Source organism: Falco peregrinus, chromosome 5 (genome assembly GCF_023634155.1).
Source record: "Falco peregrinus isolate bFalPer1 chromosome 5, bFalPer1.pri, whole genome shotgun sequence".
NCBI lineage: Eukaryota > Metazoa > Chordata > Aves > Falconiformes > Falconidae > Falco > Falco peregrinus.
Window position 1 is genome coordinate 64,805,612 of NC_073725.1, and position 19,568 is coordinate 64,825,179.

The following is a 19,568-nucleotide window of genomic DNA, read 5'->3' on the forward strand; positions in this document are numbered from 1 at the left end:
CACCCAAATCAGACACTATGGTCCAGGGACTGTCACTTTTTCACAGTGAACTAGTGTGGGACATTGAGTTTGCTAGACCTGTGTGTAGTTGCAGGTCCTCAGACTAAATTATTTACTCCCAGGTTCTCCATTTTTAGGTTAAAAAAGAGTAGTAGCATCTGAATACAATCATGATGTCTTTCTGCTGGGTATTGTAAATTGAGATTCATTCCCTGCTTTCAGGTTTTAAGATGACTGAGGAATTGCTGTTGGGTTGTTGGCAGAAGGGAATGTAAATTTCTTCTGGAACACTAAGGTTTCTACCTGATCCTCTGCCCTCTCAGGCATGACTGGGGGTTTTTGCCCGGTATGCCTTGCGTCCGCAGCACCTCGTAACTGAGCTCTGCAGTACTGCTATTCTAAGAGACTCTCATCTTTTCCATGTATTTGTTCTGAACCTTGAATATTCACAGGGTATTCTTAGGGGCAGAAGAACGAACAATTTGTGTAGATTTTTGTGTCATACTATGAACCCTGCTGTCATTGAGCTCCTGGAGTCAAACCTGCGCTCACTTCAACCAATAAATGCAGTAGGTATCATTTACCCCAACTTGAGCAAAGCATGTTGTTCATTCTTCGTGGGATGTTACAGAGAAAGAGGTGGAGATTACTCAAGAAAATTTAAGGTGACTGAGAGCAGTGGCAGCTCTGTCACTTTTTAGCTTTTGTAGATTCCCCTCTGCATTTTGAGGTCTGTGGCCCATGGGCAGCGTGCTTCCTTTTCTGTGATTATCATGCTGGTCTTGGTGCTGGCTGGGATTAGTTGGAGGGATTTCTGCTATACAATAGTTTCCAGCTGATTTGACATCATTAAAGGTGCGGTTTGTTATTTTCGTAATAACAATCTTATATTTAATATGATGTGACTGAGAGAAAATATCTTTGGACAGGTCAGTAGCTTGAATTCCCTGTAGCAACAGAGAAGTTCTAGTGTTCCTGCAGAAGACCCTAGTGACATCTCATCTGGTTGTTAAAGCTGGAATAGTGTCATTGGTGCTCAAAATGAACAGTTCAAACTAGAATGATCATGTGAAAAAAGAACTTCTAGAACAATCTAGGGAAAGGAAAGGACATTTGTGAATGTCGCTTGCCTGTTATGTGTGAACACAAAAATAATTCAGAGGGACTGGCAGTGGCTTCCTTTTAGCTAGAGAGGAAGAAAAATACTGATATTTAGGTTGAAGGACAATGCTGGCACAAGAATGAATGGGGAGAAGGTGACTGAATAAATGTTATGCTTGAAATTAGAATTGTCAGAGAAGCAAAATTCCTCCAAATCAAGGAGGAGAAAAAAAGATTTCATTTTGAAATTGTATCTTCATGGGTTCTGAAAAGCATTACATGATACGGACCTGTGATCTGGACTTACGTTGCTGCCAGCTCAGTGACCCTGGGGCCCATCGGTGTACTCCATCAAGCACTACAGTGGTTTTGAGAAGGTATTTTAAAGCTCTTCAGGGGAAATGTCTGCACAAGCCATTTAAAGTAGAAATATGTTGAAGGCAAAAGAGAACTTATGGCAATTTCAATTTAAACAAAACAATTTATTGAAGGAATTTTATCAGGAATTTTCTCATCTTTAATCATCAACCATAAAATTTACAAAATTAAGAAAAGCCAAATAGCTTACAGTTTCCCTAGTGTGAGGAGATCAGTCTGGCAACAGATACATGCTCCAGTTAGTATGCAGTTATATATTGGGAGAGTTGAGTCATGGCTTGTGGTTGCCTTACCATCCTTAGCCTTAACGTGTGTATTGATCTGCAGCTACCCAGTCTTTGAGGGTCATCTCAGAGTCAGTGGGCTTTAGGTGAGCCCACCTCCTTTTGGACAGTCCTGAACTTGGCCCTAGGAGTTGCCAGGTTGTCTTCTCTGGACTGATCTGGCAGTTCTTACACATTATTATTGAGAGGACTGAGTTGCTAATGGGACCACACCAACATGTGTTACAGCATTCCCAGCTGGCTTGCTGCCTGGATAGTTACTCACTGTCAGGGGCTGTGCCTGCAGCCTTACCGTACTACACACTGCTTTTAACTGGTTAGGACTGAATCAAGCCACTGGGCAGCAAGTTCCTTGGCCTCAACACAAACAGGCAAAGTACATGTGCATTCTTCAGCCATCACAAACTAGCTTAACTGTTTGATGAGAACGTGACTATATCTTGGCTAATCACCCTCCCTCTCCCACATGCAGTGGCAACAGGAGTTATGAGGCTGGTGTGGATCTGTGTCCTTACTAACAGTGACCAGTAACAGGATCACAGATTGATTGAGGTTGGAAGGGACCTTTGGAGGGCATCTTGCCCAATGGCCCTACTCAAGCAGGGCCACCTAGAGCTCGGTGTCCAGGACCATGTCCAGATGGTTTTTGAGTATCTCCAAGGTGGGAGATGCCACAGCCTCTCTGGGTAATTTGTTCTGGTGCTAAATACTTCATAGGAAGGTGCCAGAAACCCTTCCAACTGTAGGTGACTGTACACCTAAATTCCAGTAATTGGAGATCAGTTTATATTAAGACAGAAAGGTCTGACATCTCTTAAAATTCTCATCTATTGATACGACAATATTCCTGGGATCTGTACATAATACAGCCACTCCAACCGCTTCCCTGTTTTTTTGCTGGTTTTGTTTGTTTGTTTGGGTTTTTTTAAAGAGTTCTTGGTTTTGGTCCGACAGGTGGTGGTTCAAAAAGAGACCAGTTAATACTGATTAATGTCCATGTTTATTGCTGCTAGAGTAAGATATCAGAGATGTAATACATTTTTCATTATGTCAGGTCTTCTAAGTCAGTGCTGAATGTCCTTTAAAAAGAACTGCCCTGTTTGATGAATGATTAGTCTGTGCTGCACAGGAAATTGAACAGGACAATAAAGTCTCTTTTGGCTTAAAAACCTGTAAGTTCTAAATCTGTGTTCTGTGACAGTGAGTTCCGTGGGTTAACATGTTGTTCATGATGCTTCGTGTAGCATACATGACATACTTCCATTGATCAGGTTTGAATTTATGGTCTTGTGGCATAATTTTGTGTATTCTGCTTCGTGGATGGTGAGATAAGGAAAATACAAATACCTAATCTCCTTCTTTAGATCAGCCCATATTTTAAGTACGTCTTTCAGGTTTTCAATGTTCTCTTTTCTTAGGTAAAAATATTGAGTCCTCCCTATCACTGTATAGAAAGAATTTTTCAGTGCTCCCAGCTATTCATGTAACCTGTCAATATACACCTCCCAATCCTCTTCCCGAGACAGTATAGTCTGCCAAATAAACTGATTTTATGGAGTATTGTGCATACTATTCTCCATTTTATTCCTCTATAAGATTTGTTTGTCTTTTTTTTGAGATGTCTTTTTTTAGAAGTTTTTATAGAACTGTATACAGGTGTATTTCATGAGTTGGTGCAATTTTGAACTCACTAAATATTGAGTAGTTTCTTTTAGTGTTCATGATACTTGTATATTCTACCAAGTCACTGATTTTCCTGCTTTGGGTTGGCCATTTCTAAGTTCTTGTCCATCTTTTTGTTGTCATGAGTTACCTAACTGATTTTGTTTCTTTTACAAATTTTGACAAAATCTACCACTACTCTGAGTGAGTGATACCTCTATATTCCAGTTCTGATATGGACACTCTCTGTTTAATTTGATGCTTTTATAATGGTCAGACTTGAACACTTGTTGTTAATGGTCATTGTTCTTTGTCTCCTGGTTTCTAGGCTCCATGCTACTTTATCTTCCACTGTTCTTTTTGCTTCCTAAAAAGTTTTTCTGAGACCATGAAACAGTTACTGTGTATGCAAAGACAGAAGCAGATTTTAATCTTTCCTGTGCTTTTTATGCTGTGTTGAGGTACACAGAAATCCATCCTTAAGATGCACACAGAGAGCTCTTAACACAATATTAGTCATAGGATTAGCAGCCAGATTTCCTTGGTTCAGTCAGCAACAGACTGTCTACTGATAACTTAGTTAATTTGTTTGAAATCCAGAGCACAACTTCCCTGGAGGGGTCCTGGAGGTATTGTGTCCTGCCTGAGAGTTCACTGAAGGAAACTAACTTCAGCAGTCGATGGAGGTGTGTCTTGGGGATATCACGCAGATCGTCATTATCTTTAGATGCTTAGTTTCCGAGTTGACTTCTTAGGGGTTTAATGCTAATGGAAACTGAAAAAAAAAATGCAGCACTATAAAGCAGAGGTAGTTTTCTGAAGAATTTGATGGATTTCCAGCTTTTCACCCATTTACTTCAACTTAAAGCTGTATTGATTTGTGTGAAGATGACATTGAAGAACTTAGGGAAAAAGCTGTAGTTCTGCTGCTCCAGCATTCCTGTCAGCCTCCTGTTTAAATCTGTTTCATTCCACATGAACTCTCCTGCCAATTGTGCTGCTGTTGTAGCTGAGACCTTTGCAGCAGTTCATCGCTGACATGACCAGTTTTCTGTCACATATGCTTCTTTTTTCCTTTTCTTTTTCTCAAGAAGAAATTGTAAGTGTAATTCAGTGCTTTTTGGGGAAGGCTTTTCTTTTTAATATGACTGCTATGTCGTGTTCATTGTGCTGAAGACAATCTTACACTTAAGAGAATAAGCAGATTAAGCATTTATTGATTTTTGGACAAGAGGTTATTTGATTCACAACGTTGATCAAGTCTCTGTGAAGTTCCGCCCTGCCGAGCTTTGTCTTTGTGGGTAGTAGAGTTCCAGTGTCTGAAGAGATGAAATGTGATGCCGCCTTCTTGCCCTGGAGCTGCAGTTTTTCCCTTTATTTTTTGCTCTAAGCTACTGAGGATCATACCAGTAGAAAACAAGGCCACAGGTTCTGGTGGCTTACTTTTCTGTTCTCTGAGAAGCCACCATACAAACAGGAGAATAGATTTTAGATCAGTGCTACAATATGCATTGCTAAGAAATTTGCAGAATCTATTGAAGGGCAGTGGCTTCTTGCCCAAGTATATTGCACTGCTGTATTTAATCTGCAAAATAACCAAGTTGCACATAACTGGTGTTGTTACCATTTCCTGCCTGGATGAGATGGAGTTCAACTGGGAGATGGAAGAATACCTCACTCTCAGAGCCTTCTGGGTATAAACTTGGCATTATTGTGAAACCCAGGAGTACTGATAAGTGAACTGAGTGCAGTGATTTTGGGTGGGTGTCTTCAGCCAAGGAGACTTTATGGACTGTGTAGTGGCTATAAAACCCCAGCCAGCACCATTTTGGTGCTCTTCTTCCTTGAGCTCAATATTTTCTCTGTATCATCTCCAAGGTGATGTTTTCCAAGGCTGGACATCCTTACGATAACAATATAGCTGTGAGTGTGAAGTTGTTACTGGGTGGATCCCTTCAGGAGAGATTCAGATGATACTCTTGGATCTCTGCCAGGATCTTACTTCGTCAGGTGAGCTGGTAGTGACTCACAGCTGCCAGGAGAAAAGTCATTGTGGTCCAAAGAAAACGTGCATTTGTAGAGCTATGGTTCAGATGTGTTGCTGGAGATTACTACACATATTTTCTTTAAATGCCACTGCTCAGAGTGTGTGTTGCCACTGTTGGTGCTAAGTGTACGTAGGGCAAGTTACAGTGTGCTTGTCTAGTTCCTGGAACTGGAAGGTGAGATAGTCCGCCTCCCAGAATGTCTTGAGCAGAGCTGTTCCCAAGGGTGCAGTGGTGCTGGTTAACACTAGGCATGTGTAAGGAAGAGGTGGTAGTGGGAATTCTGGGAAGGACAGAAAGAAGGAAAAAATGGAGCAGCAACTCATAAGGGAGCAAATAGGAAGTTGGCATCTTGGCAGCAGCTTCAGAAAGGTAGTTGTGGAGGTTTCAGTGTTTCTGGATCAGTACGGCACTGTACAGAGGACTTGTTTGGCTGTTCAGGCAGTGTTCATGGCCAAATACCTTTTTCACTGTTTTTTAGACTGCCTACCAGAACATCTTTGGCAGATCCAGATGCAGTCTGCAGGCCAGGACTAGAGTTACTGCAATTGGGACGGCTGGCACCTGAAAGGAAGGCTTGTCACATCCTAAGGTGCTTTTGGCCTGGTAGAGCCCTCAGAGGGAGGGGGAGGTTGTGCCAGCTGGAGTGCAGGGCAGGGCAGTCAGCAAGGCAACAAGAACAAAAGACTGCCTTGTTGAGTTAAAAGCTGGAAGAAAAAGCAGAGATTTGGAGTCTCCTGAGAGAAGGCAATAGCACAAACACAGTTGGATCTTAAGGAATAAATAGAGAGGATTCTCTGTTTTTCCCCAGAAATGACCCTACAGAGTTTTCTGCAACCCCGGAAATCACAGAGTTGCTGGAATAAGAGCAAGGCTGAAGAAATGAACCATTTTCAAGGACATGTGAGCAGAGAAAATTTGGTTTACAAAACCTTTTTTTAATTTGTTTTTCATTTTATTTATTCCATTTTACCTGACAAATGTGAGTTTTCCTTCTTTATGTTCCCTTATTCTGCTTTGTGTTCTAATAAAAAGATTTTAATTAGATTTAAAGCCCATTTGGTGTTGGGGTCCTCTTGCAGCTGTGCAGTTGCCCTGTTTGACTGATTTCCTGATGAGTCAGAAGGAAGGATCATCCTGTGGTTGCATTTGGGAGATGATCACTGCCTTAATAGAGCTGCAGATTTGCAGTACCTTTTGGGCCAAAATTTGAAGACCACCCCCACGGTGCACATTACACATTTTGCTTGTTGGATAGAACGTCTTTGCTTAGCAGAGACTAAAGGCTCAGCATTCCACAGAACGTACAGGTTGTCAGTAGTGTCTGCAATGTGTTGGAGTCAAAGGCTAAATGGTTTTTGATCTAAAATCAAGATATGTAGAAAGTAGGACAAAAGATAACTTTAGAGATAGCCGTTACTTAGGATTTTTTATTCGTACTTATTCCAAGTTTCTTTCTGATGACAGTGTGGAAAAAGTGGGCTGATTTATAGAGGTTACAGTGAGGAAAGGATTAAATTTGAGAAAGAGAATTTGTTGTGTAGAAGAAAACACCATAAACAGAAGAGAGAGATGTGGGCGAAACGAACAAATGATATGCAGACTCTGACTTTGGCGCAGGGAAAGTGTAAGGAACCCAGCAGGAGACCAGTTCTGAAAATGTAAGCTGCATCTGGCTTGTGCATGTCTTGAAAGAAGAATTGTAAGGGGTTAGCAAAGGGAAACAGTGCAAAGTGTCACAGAGAGGTATTTTGTATTTCATAGTGGAGTTAGGTGTTGTGACTACTTGGCATTGGGTGGACTGTACAAGGCAGCTCGAGCCTGAAAGCTAGGAGAAAGGAAGACATCTAAAATATTCAGATTTGAATAAGGATGTTATTGCAGAGGACGACCTTAGTGATGAAATGTCAAACCAGAGGAAACGGACACAGTTCTGTCTGGTTATGGGGAGATAGGAGGAGAGGTGTTTCCAGGGTATGAGGGAGAATGGAGAGAATGTCTTTGGAAATCAAAAGAAGAGGGAAATGGAATCAGTGATACAAACCTGAAATATCAGTAGAGTACCTAGGAGGAACTGTTAGGAAAAAAGCTGCTTATGTATATAGATACAGTTTTGCAAATAATCCAGGTGGGGATAAAATTTAGAAACTGTGCGTAAAATGTGCAAGTTAATTTGGTTGTGAATTAAGAAATGTGAAGTCCTTCACAAGGCCTCCACACTAAATAAGGATTCTAGGGCATTAAAAAAAAAAACATTTTATGTAATGAAAGAGCACTTTAGCAACAGAAATCCTGTAGGAAAGGATGGGAAAAGAGTATGGATTTCCAGGAATATTTTTCTACCTATCTGACTGTTCTCATCTGTGTCAATCTGTCATTTTCTGGACTCGTGGCACTTCTGAAAATCCTGTTCTGTCAGTGCATGCTATTGACACTCCATTTCCATCAAACCTTTCTGTCACTGTCTTCTCTGGATTTGGCAAAATGTAGTCATTTTCTTGCTCCTCTTCAGCCATACATCTCTACCTCCCACATTTCTCTATGCTATATTAGATTTTTAGTTTCCTGACCTGATGTATATGATTTCCTGCTCTCCTATAAGTGTGTCTGTGTGAGTGTGAAAGCTTTACAAGACTACTCCTTTCTTACATTGTATGAAGGTTGTTTTAACTGCATTAATTTGACAACTGTAGCCTTTTCATCATTATATTATAAGCAGATATTTGAGATTAGAGTCACAAAGACATTTTTGGCAATATCTTTTCTGGAACCCATGTATCAGAGCTGATGGCCAGGTTTTCCACATGGTGCACAGAGAAGGGCACTGGGAATTAATACAGCTGTAAGCCAGTACAGTGATGGGGAAGTCTTAGATAGCCTGTGAAAATGACAACAGATAGGCATGATTGTATCTCTCTCAGACTTGAGCACCTGGGTTAGGGGTGAAGCACGGTGCCTTCCTCTGCTTGGGTTTCACAGCAAGTTGGACCCGCAACATGTCTGGTTAGGGTGAAAGGCAGTTAAAGAGGAGGGTTATGCAGCAGGGCTGTGCGTGTGTGTCTGTTTGGGGGTGTGTTTGTAGGTAGAGTTATTTCCAGGCTCTGCATGACAGTAGAATGAAGTTGGGCAGAGATGTGCCCGGCACATCATTTGCAGCATTAGCTGTATTGGTGACTGCCATTTACAAATCTGAACTGATGCAACTATGAAAGGCATTCATGTAGCAAGAGGTTTGTAGCTGAGTTTTAGCAATCTAGCTAGTATCTAGAACAGAAGAGCATCATATCATACTTTTCTTACAATGATTTCTCAAATACCTAATGCAGAAGTAGAGGATGTATGGCCTCATGGGCTTGCCCATGCAGCCTGCTGTTTTTCTCTGCTTACAGTGGATCTTTGCATGTTTGTATAGCCAATTGTTTTTGAAAGGAACTTTCAGGCTCAGCTCTTCAGTGTGTTCTCTTATACATAACCGTATCTTAAATTCTAGTATAACCTGGTGCAACTGTACTAAACATGCAGATTCTTTACTAAATGTGTAACTCTCACCTTTCCTGTGGCTTCTCAGGTCTTGGACTTAAACTGGACATGTACTTTTCTTTTCTCTATTTGTATAACAGCAAAAGCGGAAACTGAGGCTTTACATCTCCAACACATTTAATCCTGCAAAATCTGACGCTGATGACTCTGATGGCAGCATTGCTTCATGGGAGCTGCGAGTGGAGGGGAAGCTCCTGGATGATGTATGACTCACCTGTGCTTCACTGGGGCTGGCAAGAATCTAGAGATCGTGCTGTGGGGTGGTAGACTTTACTGGGGACATCAACTCAGACAAGATATCTCTGAATGGTAGCATTGGCTTGTTGGTGCTGGGAAGGCACCGCGTCTAGCCGGAGTGAGGGATCAGGCAGTAATGGGAATGTTGGGGAGGGGTGGGGAGGGCAGAAAGAAATGGAGCAGATTTAAGCACAGGACCAGTAGTACGAGGCAGAGAGAACAGGGCTGAGACAGTTGCCTTAAAAGATATGGCAGGGTTCAGGTCATGAGAGGTGTGATAAGTCAGGCCTTACAGCGCACATCGTATCTTGTGAAGAGTAGGATAACAAGGAGAAGGAAGGACAAGAGGATGTATGGATGGTCAGAGCAAGAATGGAAGAAAAGTGTTAGCAGAAACCTCAGTGATGGATTTAGCTTTCCTCAGGGAAGACTGGACTTTCGCAATAAAGGTGTCACCAATTTGAATAGACCTCACAAGCTAAGTATTTGATAGGATAAACAGATGGAGAACGTGCATGTATGGAGAGGGCAAGGCTTTCAAGGCACATCTCGCTGTCTGGAGATAACTGTACATGAATCAGAATCGTAATCTTGCTGGAGTATGAAGGGGCGACAAAGGACAACACTGAAAATTGAAGTTCAACAAATTCAGTTTAGGAATCAGAGTATATATTTTAAAAAGATTCTTTACTGGAACAAAATAGCTTCTCAATTACTGGCAAATTTTAAATCAAAGGACGGTGACTTTCTAAAAGAAATTAAGAAGAAATTAATGGAAATCCTTTGGACTGCATTCTATGGAAAGTCAGATTATGTGATTATAGACACTTCCTAGTTTTTAACTTAGACAGTATGAGCTGTGTAGTAAAGAGCTGTTTACTGGAAATGGGAAAGCAAAATGTAAAAGGAAATACTATTGCTTAGAGTATGATTAATCTGTAAAATTTACCGTCATCTGATAAATCAGACCAAGAAATTAGCAGTCATCAAAAAAACAAAGCTGTTCAAATAAAAGGTATACAGTGGCCTTAGCATCCTAGAATGGTTTGGGTTGGAAGGGACCTTAAAGACCCCCCAGTCCCACCCCTGCCATGCGCAGGGCCCCCTTCCCCCAGCCCCGGTGGCTCCCAGCCCCGTCCAGCCTGGCCTTGGGCACTGCCAGGGCTGGGGCACCCACAGCTGCTCTGGCAGCCCGTGCCGGCACCTCGCCGCCCTCACAGGGAAGGATTTCTCCCTCAGCTCTGATCTCCATCTGCCCTCTCTCAGCGCAAAGCCGTTCCCCCTTGTCCTGGTGCTGCAGGCCCTTGGGAAAAGCCCCTCCCCAGCTTCCTCGCCAGCCCCTTTGGGTGCTGGAAGGTGCTCCAGGGTCTCCAGGAGCCTTCCCTTCTCCGGGCTGAACAGCCCCAGTGCTCCCAGCCCGGCTGCACAGCAGAGGAGCTCCAGCCCTCTGGCCATCTCCGTGGCCTCCTCTGGTCCCGCTCCAACAGGTGTCGTTCACATTAGAAGCCAGTCCTTTCCAATAACTTAAGAGAGTCATAGAAATCTTCACTTAAGTGTGCAGTTTTCCACCACTGATGAGATTTTTGCATCTTACCCTGCATTTGTCAGAGGGAAGACTCAATTAGATTGATCACATTTGTGGTCTGTGTAGGAATTAATGTTCAAGAGAAAGAGAAAACCTGAGGAGGAAGCATGGAACACAAGCTAATATATGCAGCCTTAAACATTTATATTTCTTCTGATTGTACAGCTCAGCAAACAGAAACGGAAGTTTTCGTCTTTTTTTAAGAGTTTGGTTATTGAACTGGACAAAGATCTTTATGGACCTGACAACCATCTTGTGGAGGTAAGAAGGTTGTGCACCCTTTGCATACAAACCTGGCAGTAGCACAGATAAATGGCTATGTGCCTGCTGTCTACCTTGTTTGTCACCTTGCATTCATTATCTCATTTAAGGTATTTTCAAAGTTTTCAAAATTCCATTATTTTCAAGAGTGTTTACTAAGAGAATCTATGTAGTCTAAAAACATAAACGTGGTAGTGATACTGCACACCTTAGGATAGAATGTATGAAATAGTGAAATATGTTCCAATTTTTTCCTAACAAGTAAAGCACACTAACAGCAGAGGAGACTGTGCACTAAAGCTGAATCGTAAAGGCAGAGCAAGAAATTATTTGGGGGGGCATTTGTTGTGGGTTTTTTTGTGAAATGGCAAGATCTGTGGAAGGCTTGTACTTGTCTTACTCTCTTGTATGGCGCACTGTGCTTTTGTGCATGATGCACCTCTGTGGACATCAGCGATAAAAAGACTGACCATCTTGCTTCTTCCTTTGGCAGTGGCACAGAACTCCCACAACCCAGGAAACAGATGGCTTCCAGGTAAAAAGACCTGGCGATGTCAGCGTGCGGTGCACATTACTCCTCATGCTGGACTACCAGGTCAGTGCACTGCTTTTGACATGGAAAATGCAGCCATTGGGAGGATGTGCAACAGAGCAAATTCATCCTGTCACATACATCAAAAAACAATATACTTGGACTCAGAATGTCACATAGTCCATTGAGGTTAGAATAATACCAAACTGACAGATTATTTAAAATTTGAAGGGGACGCATCAAGTTTCTGTTATAGTCTAACACAATTATTTTTCTTGGCACTATGATAATTAGTATTTTTATTGCCTGCCTGCAGAAAGAATATGCATTTCCACCTCAGGCTTCTTAGAGAATAGTCAGATAAGTCACACGCGGGTGATGTGTGCGGTCCTGTACAGAAATTCAAAGGAGTGGCTTTTGCTAGTGGTACCTGAACTAGCTGTGTAGCTGTAGCAGCCTTCTTTTCAGAGCAGACTACACAGCTTTCTTGGTTTGTTAAGTTTTGGTTACACTGTCACCCTAATCTGGCACGAGACAACATTGCCCTGCAAGGGTTAGACTTGCCGTTACTCTTAGGCCTTGTTAGGCATTCCTGCTTTACCTCTTTTGTCATTATTAGTTGTATTGTACTAGCACTATTTGTGGGCTGGACACAAACCAGTCAGGGAACTGATCCATTTGAAAGCTAACAAAACATACTTCCAAATCAGTTCCCTGATCCCGGTCACAGGAAACAAACAAAAAAACCAACCAGTAGGCAAAATTAGGATATTTTGCCTTTGGACAGAATATAAAAGAGGTTAGTGGGCACAGTTTCAAACTGTCTTATGCTGTTGTAAGGCTAAGCACCTGAAGAGCAGCACAAAGAAATGCCAGCCACTCCAGGCAGTAAGTCAGCTTTACTGGGGGCCCAACTTCAACGCCTCTATGCAAACACGTAGCATGGGGAATGAACAGGAGGAGTTAGAGACGTGTGCACACCTACAGGGCTGTGGTCTTACTGGCATCGCTGAGATGCGGTGGAATGGCTTCTATGACTAGAATCTTGGGATGGAAGGGTACAGGCTCTTTAGGAAGGACAAGCAGGGGAGACGAGGAGGGGGTGTTGCCTTCTATGTCAATGACCAGCTGTCTATGACCAGCTGAAGTGCATAGAGCTCTGCCTGAGGATGGATGAGGAGCCTACCGAGAGCTTATGGGTCAGGATTAAAGGGAGGGCAGGGACAGGTGACAGTATAGTGGGGGTCTACTACAGACTGCCCAACCAGGAAGACCGAGCAGATGAGGCCATCTGTAGACAGATAGGAGCAGCTCCATGTTCACAAGCCCTGATCCTCATGGGGGACTTCAACCACCCTGATATCTGTTGGAGGGACAACACAGCAGGGCACAGGCAATCCAGGAAGTTCCTGGAGTGCATTGGCAGTAGCTTCCTCCTCCAAGTGATAGAGGAGCCAATGAGGAGAGGTGCCATACTGGACCTTGTTTCCAGCAACAGGGAGAGTGCGAAGCTCAAGAGGAGTCTTGGCTGCAGTGACCATAAAATGGTGGAGGTCATGATCCTTGGGGCAGTGAGGAAGGCTCACAACAAGCTTGCTACCATGGACTTCAGGAGAGCAGACCTTGGCTTCTTCAGGGATCTGCTTGGTAGAGTATCATGGGATAAGACCCTGGAGGGAAGAGGGACCCAAGAAAGCTGGTTGATGTTCAAGGATCCGCCTCCTCCAAGCTCAGGAGCCATGTGCCCCAACAAACAGGAAGACCAACCAAAATTCCAGGAGGCTGCATGGATGAACAAGGAGCTCTCAGACAAACTCGAAACACAAAAAGAAAGCCTACAGGGGGTGGAAGCAAAGACAGTAGCCTGAAAGGAATACAGAGAAGTTCTCTGAGCAGCCAGGGACCAGGTTAGGAAAGCTGAAGGCCTGATAGAATTAAACCTGGCCACGGACATCAAGGGCAACAAGAAAAGCTTCCATAGGTAGGTGAGTGATATAAGGAAGACTGGGGAAAATGGGAGCCCTCTTCAAAAGGAAATGGGAAACCTGGTTACCTGGGACATGGAGAAGGCTGAGGTACTCAACAACTCAACTCAGTCTTCAACATCAAGTGCTCTGTTCACACCACCCCAGTCATGGAAGGCAAAGGCAGGGGCTGGGAGAGTGAATCACCGCCCGCTGTAGGAGAAGATCAGGTTCGAGACCATCTAAGGAACCTGAAAGTGCACAAGTCCATGGGACCTGATGAGATGCATCTGTGGGTCCTGAGGGAACTGGTGGATGAAGCGGCCAAGCCACTATCCATCATATCTGAGAAGTCGTGGCAGTCTGGTGAAGTTCCCGCTGACTGGAAAAGGGGAAACGTAACCCGCATTTTGAAAAAGGGAAATAAGGAAGACCTGGGAAACTACAGGCCAGTCAGTCCCACCTCTGTGCCCAGCAAGATCATGGAACAGATCCTCCTGGGAGCTACGCCAAGGCACATGGAAAAGGAGTTGATTGTGACAGCCAGCTCAGCTTCTCTAAGGGCAAGTCATGCCTGACAAATTTGGTGGCCTTCTATGACGGGATTACACCGTTGGTGGAGGAGGGAAGAGCAACTGACGTCACCTGCCTGGACTGGTTCAAAGCATTTGACACTCTCCACTGTCCCGCATGACATCCTTGTCTCTGGAGAGACACAGATTTGACAGATGGACCACTTGGTGGGTAAGGAATTGGCTGCATGATTGCACTCAAAGAGCTGTGGTCAATGGCCTGATGTCCAAGTGGAGATCCGTGACAAGTGGTGCTCCTCAGGGAACTGGCACCAGCACTGTTTAACATCTTTGTCAGTGACACAGACACTGGGATTGAGCACAAACTTCAGTGAGTTTGCCAACACCAAGCTGTGTGGTGTGGTCAACACACTGGAGGGAAGGGATGCCATCCAGAGGAACCTGGACAGGCTGGATGGGTGGGCCTGAGATACGTTTTGGTTGTATAGCTTTAAGAACTCATTCTGTGCCCTCCTCTTTCCCCCTCTATGCAAACAGTATTTACCCGGGATAAAGACACTCTGTTTTACGTTAGCAGAGGTAAAAATTCATTAATTTTAAGGAGCATATGAGCTAACTGAAATGCTGATATAGCCAGTGGGTATCTTTAATGTTAGGACAGTGTTATGTTCATCATCATTATAAACTCATGCTTTAAAATAGATGTTCTTTTATCCTTAAGTTTTGATTAGTTACAAAAGTAGCTTTGGGTGACCTGGTACCCAACAAAGTAATCCTTGCCTAATAATGTGGCAAATATTGAACTTGAATATGGGTATACACTTGAAGAGGCACCGAATTCCATAGTATCCAAGGAATGTTTATTACTAGAGATGCAGAACAGGGTGGTTGAAGAGTTGTATCACAGAGGTCAGGAGAAGAAATATATTCTGTTGACTAGTTGTGGTTGGGTAAATTTTCTTGTATGCAGCATAATGGTGGGAACATAACTGAAAAACAGGGTTCCAAGGTACTTCGTTGAGCAGCTGAGCAGTTATTAGCAACAGCAGAAGCATCATCCTGACTTCATTCTCCCTATCTGTGGTTAACCTCCAGTAGCACAAAGTGAGGACCATTCTTTTTCTTCTCTCACTCCCTAAAGTCAAATGATGCATCAGTGTTGAAAAGGAAAATTCTTCCGAGTCTGCATGCAAGTTTTTATTATCTAAAACATATGATACAGATAGTCTGTGTGTATAGCACATGTAGAGTGTCCCTCTTTCTTTTTAAGCCCTTGTTGTGGTTTAACCCCAGATGGCAATTAAGTGCCACACACCCATTTATTTCCTCACTTCCCCTTCACCCAGAGGGGTGGGGAGGAGAATTGGAAAGGAATGTAAAACTCAAGGGTTGAGATGTATTTCAATTATTAAATTGTTTTTAAAATCCTAAACAAAACAATAGTAATGATAACAATAACAATTATAATGAAAAGCAGGGGGGAGGGGAGAGTTATGAAATCTGAAGGGAAGAGAGAAAAGAAAACTAGTGATGCACAATGCAGTTGCTCACCAACTGCTGACTGATGCTGAGCCAGTCCCTGAGCAGTGGCCAGCAGGCCCCAGCTAATCCCCGCCCCCCAGTTCATATACCAAGCATGACATCCAATGGTATGGAATATCCCTTTGGTTAGCTTGGGTCAGTTGTCCTGGTTGTGTCCCCTCCCGGCTTCCCATGCCCCTCTGGCCCTCCCACTGGCAGGACCTGAGAGACTAAAAAGTCTTTGACCTAGTACAAACACCACCCAGCAACAACCGAAAACATCCGTGTGCCATCAGCATCATTTTTACACGAAATCCAAGACACTGCACTAGCTACTAAGAGAAAAATTAATTCTGTCCCAGATAAAACCGGGACAGCCCTGCACACAGTTTTTCCAGAGCACTGACAGTGGTACACATCTGAGCAACCTGTATTTTTGCAATCTCTGCCATTGAATGGGGTGCTTCTTGTCAGGAACGGAGTCCCCTGAACACTAAAGCTGAAACTTCGTACCTGTGTATGTTTGCTCTTCTCTCTGTTGCCGTCTCCATCTCCTCTTTCTGTTACAGCCTCCACAGTTTAAACTGGACCCACGATTAGCCCGTTTGCTGGGGATACACACACAGACCCGATCGGCCATCATCCAGGCTCTCTGGCAGTACATCAAAACAAATAAGCTGCAAGACTCCCATGATAAGGAATATATTAACTGTGACAAGTACTTCCAGCAGGTAACTCCTTTTTGGACACAGTAGGTCTTTAGAGGCAAATGTAATATCTATCCACAAATTTTGGATGGATCAAAATTACTGATTTTTATCTTCCCTTAATGATTTGCAGTATCTTCAGTACTGAATGGTATTCAGCAGTCACTATAACCAATAAGCACCCTCCCCCTGTGCCAGTTCTGTCAAAAACCTCATCTGGTGATTCAGTGCTCCCACATAAATTGTGGCCTTTCCAGGAAGGAGGACTTTCTCATAATTGTTTCATTGTATTGATTTACTGGGGGTTTCCCCCCTGTGATGTATCATTTCACACTAAGAAATATGAAATAATCTGCTGATTCTGATTGTCAAATCATGCATAGGCCTGTTTTCTTCTCTTTCCCTGTTTACAAAGGGCAGAAGACATGGAGGATATAATTAGAAAAGGTATTTTTTCCCTAAATCTGCTTCAGATTATAAAATACCCTCAATGATCTGCATGATGTTTTGAAAGTAGCATGTTACGACTTTGTCTTTCACAGTGACCTCTAGAATTAACCAAGGCGACCACTTAAAAGCGTCTCCACCTTTTCTGTAAACACGATTGTATTTGTTTTGTAAAAGTAATGTTGTCTGAGCTATCACTATCTTAATTGGCTTTGGTTTTCTCTAGCCTCAGGCTTACCCAATTTAGTTTGAAAGTACCTAAAGGTAGGGTTCGTGACATAATGCTGTTTAGGGAAAGTACTGGCAGTTACAATAAATGAATAATGTTTTAGTGAACATTGAAGGTAAATGTTGCAGTGAAAGTTGTGTCCTAGTTTTCTTTTTAAACTTTTATTTTCTGTTATTAATTTGTCCTACAATGGCTTAAAGTGACCAGTGCTTGAAATAAATGCAGCACTGGAGTTTTCCACATTTGAAAATACAAAATACAACAAAATAATTGTGAGATTCATGGGTATTTTTAGGAATATAGAACCAAAGCGATCTGGATTATATAGTCACTTTCTTGTTTTGTTGGTTTTTTTTGAGAACTACAGCATATGTAGTGAAAATTCCATCTTAAAACCACATAAGAATTTTTGGCAAAACTTCAAAGCTGTTCGCTCTGTTGCTTAGATGATTTGATTTCCATTCTCTATTTACCTATAGTCAATTTAGATTCCATTTTGTTTGTGCCAGCCCAAAGGGGAAACGAAAGAGGGAAGGTGAAAAACATTTGAAAAATCATAAGCAGAATAGAAAAGGTGAACAAGGAGTAATTACGGTTTATTTTGGTAAATAATTAGAGGCCATCAACTGAAACTGGAGGTAGCAAATTAAAAACAAAGGGAATCAAGCACAGCTAAACTTCGAAACTCCTTGTGACAGGACATTACAAATGCTAAAAGTGTATGTAGATTCCAGAAATGACAGACTAATGGAAGAAAAATCTTGGGCTGTTATAAATGCAAGGTAGTTGCAAAGCTGTGGAGACTGGGAGAGTTTTCTGGGGGAAGGACCAGTATATGTTTCTCCTGTTGTTGCATTTTTCCTTTAGTACCCGCTTTTGGCCGCCATAAAGGGCAGGCTAGTGTGGGAGATGTGTAGGAGATCCTTTGTCTGATCCAGTACAGCAGTTCATACCTTATTTATGGTAAGCAGGAGGGCCTTTTCACTTTTATTGATTTTCATTTTCAGCTGAAGTGCTTTGCTAGAATAAGAACTTGCTAGAGCCACCTTCTCTTCATGTATCTCATCAGAGGCTTATTAGCTCATAGGTCTCTTTTGTGTTAGAACTCTTCAGGAATACCATCAGACCTGGTAATTGTCTTCCCATCCTCAGAAGATTAGTCAGATGAGTTAAACTGAGAAGTAGCGGATTCCTTTTCTAGAAGACTGAACCTCACTCCCTGCAAGAGCTGGCAAATTTGGAATAGATTCATAAGAATGCAGTGCTTTCATAGATTAAAATCATAAATGAGATTGATATGAGTGTTTATGTTTTCCTTAGGTCTCTGGCAAAATTGTCCTAAGTAGCTAATCTTGCTTTCAGAACTGATATTAGTAACTTAGGAAAATGAATCCCATTAAATCAAATGAAACGTTCTGTGATGAATTTTTTTTAGTTTTCACCCTAATACTCTAAGATTGAGATATAGAGGGTAAAGAACTTGGGTTAGGAATACCTTCCAGTCTGATGATATTTCTGTAGACTGTGTATTTTTAGGCATGTAACTCCTGGAAAAAAGTCATGGTCATAGCTGGAAGCATGCAGATCACTTAGGGGAGCAGTACATAATGCATCAAAGTCCCTAGCATTCCCGTTTAGATACTGGCCTTCTCATCTGGTATAGCAGCTTTTCTAAATTGTGCACTGGTGTGCTTGTGGTTATATCTAATGACACAATACAGTACAGACTAAAAAATTACCACTGAATTGTGGTACCACCTCACACACCAGAATTACTGTCGTCATATAGGCTTTCAGAGCCAGATTAACTCCGGTTAAGTAGGGATGTAAGAAGCTTTAGGAAAATTCCATCTAGCCTTAGTTTCCAGTCTTCCACCCTTTCCCTCACTATTGTGTATTCTTGCTCCCTTTCCCCTTCTTAAAGCTCTTGTCTCTTGGGCATCCATGTTAGGAGTTTGACATAAGAGTTGAGCCAGTGGTGACAGCAGATTGGATGGAGCTTGGTATGGAAAGATTTTAAGTGGGAATTCTACAGTCGTCTCTATCAAGCGTCAGAATTCAGAAATTAAATAAAAAGAGTGAGTTGCAGGCTCGGTAGCTTTGGTTGCTTCCTTGCTCTTTAGAAACTAACTGGCTGAATTGCTAGACGCAGGAAGACCAGAAAATTAGGCAGATTTTAGAGTAGATGCAGAAGGATCCTTTTCTGTTTAAAAACAGTTTACGTCAACTGGGGGATTTGAAATCCACTGTGTTACAAGCAAAAGCAAGAAAAAAGGTCCAAAGGTATTTCAAAAACCAGACGCCAGCTTCTAGGTATTTCTGCTACCAAATCCCTTCACTCCAGAAAATTATGGATTTCAGAAGATACTCTGTCTGAGGAACCACAGCAACCTAATTGAACAGCCTGACTTTGTGCATTCTACAACCCAATAATCCATTGTTTTCAGCCCTGCCTGCATCCTTTGTCTCTAGAGCTGCAAAGCATGTTTCTGTCTATAGATGCAATACTACAAGTAGTATCTCTGTTCTATCAGGCGGAAAT

At 42.5% G+C, this 19,568-nt stretch overlaps 1 protein-coding gene across 8 annotated transcripts in view; it reads left to right on the forward strand.

The window, feature by feature from the left end:
- Positions 1 to 19,568, forward strand: part of SMARCD3 (SWI/SNF related, matrix associated, actin dependent regulator of chromatin, subfamily d, member 3) — a 111,257-nt gene that overhangs the window by 75,152 nt on the left and 16,537 nt on the right. For all 8 annotated transcript variants that reach the window (XM_055803981.1, XM_055803982.1, XM_055803983.1 and 5 more), the window contains 4 exons: positions 9,091 to 9,213; positions 10,998 to 11,093; positions 11,587 to 11,688; positions 16,213 to 16,374. In XM_055803981.1, coding sequence (XP_055659956.1) covers positions 9,091 to 9,213; positions 10,998 to 11,093; positions 11,587 to 11,688; positions 16,213 to 16,374 — 483 coding nt within the window. The remainder of the gene's footprint in view (positions 1 to 9,090; positions 9,214 to 10,997; positions 11,094 to 11,586; positions 11,689 to 16,212; positions 16,375 to 19,568) is intronic.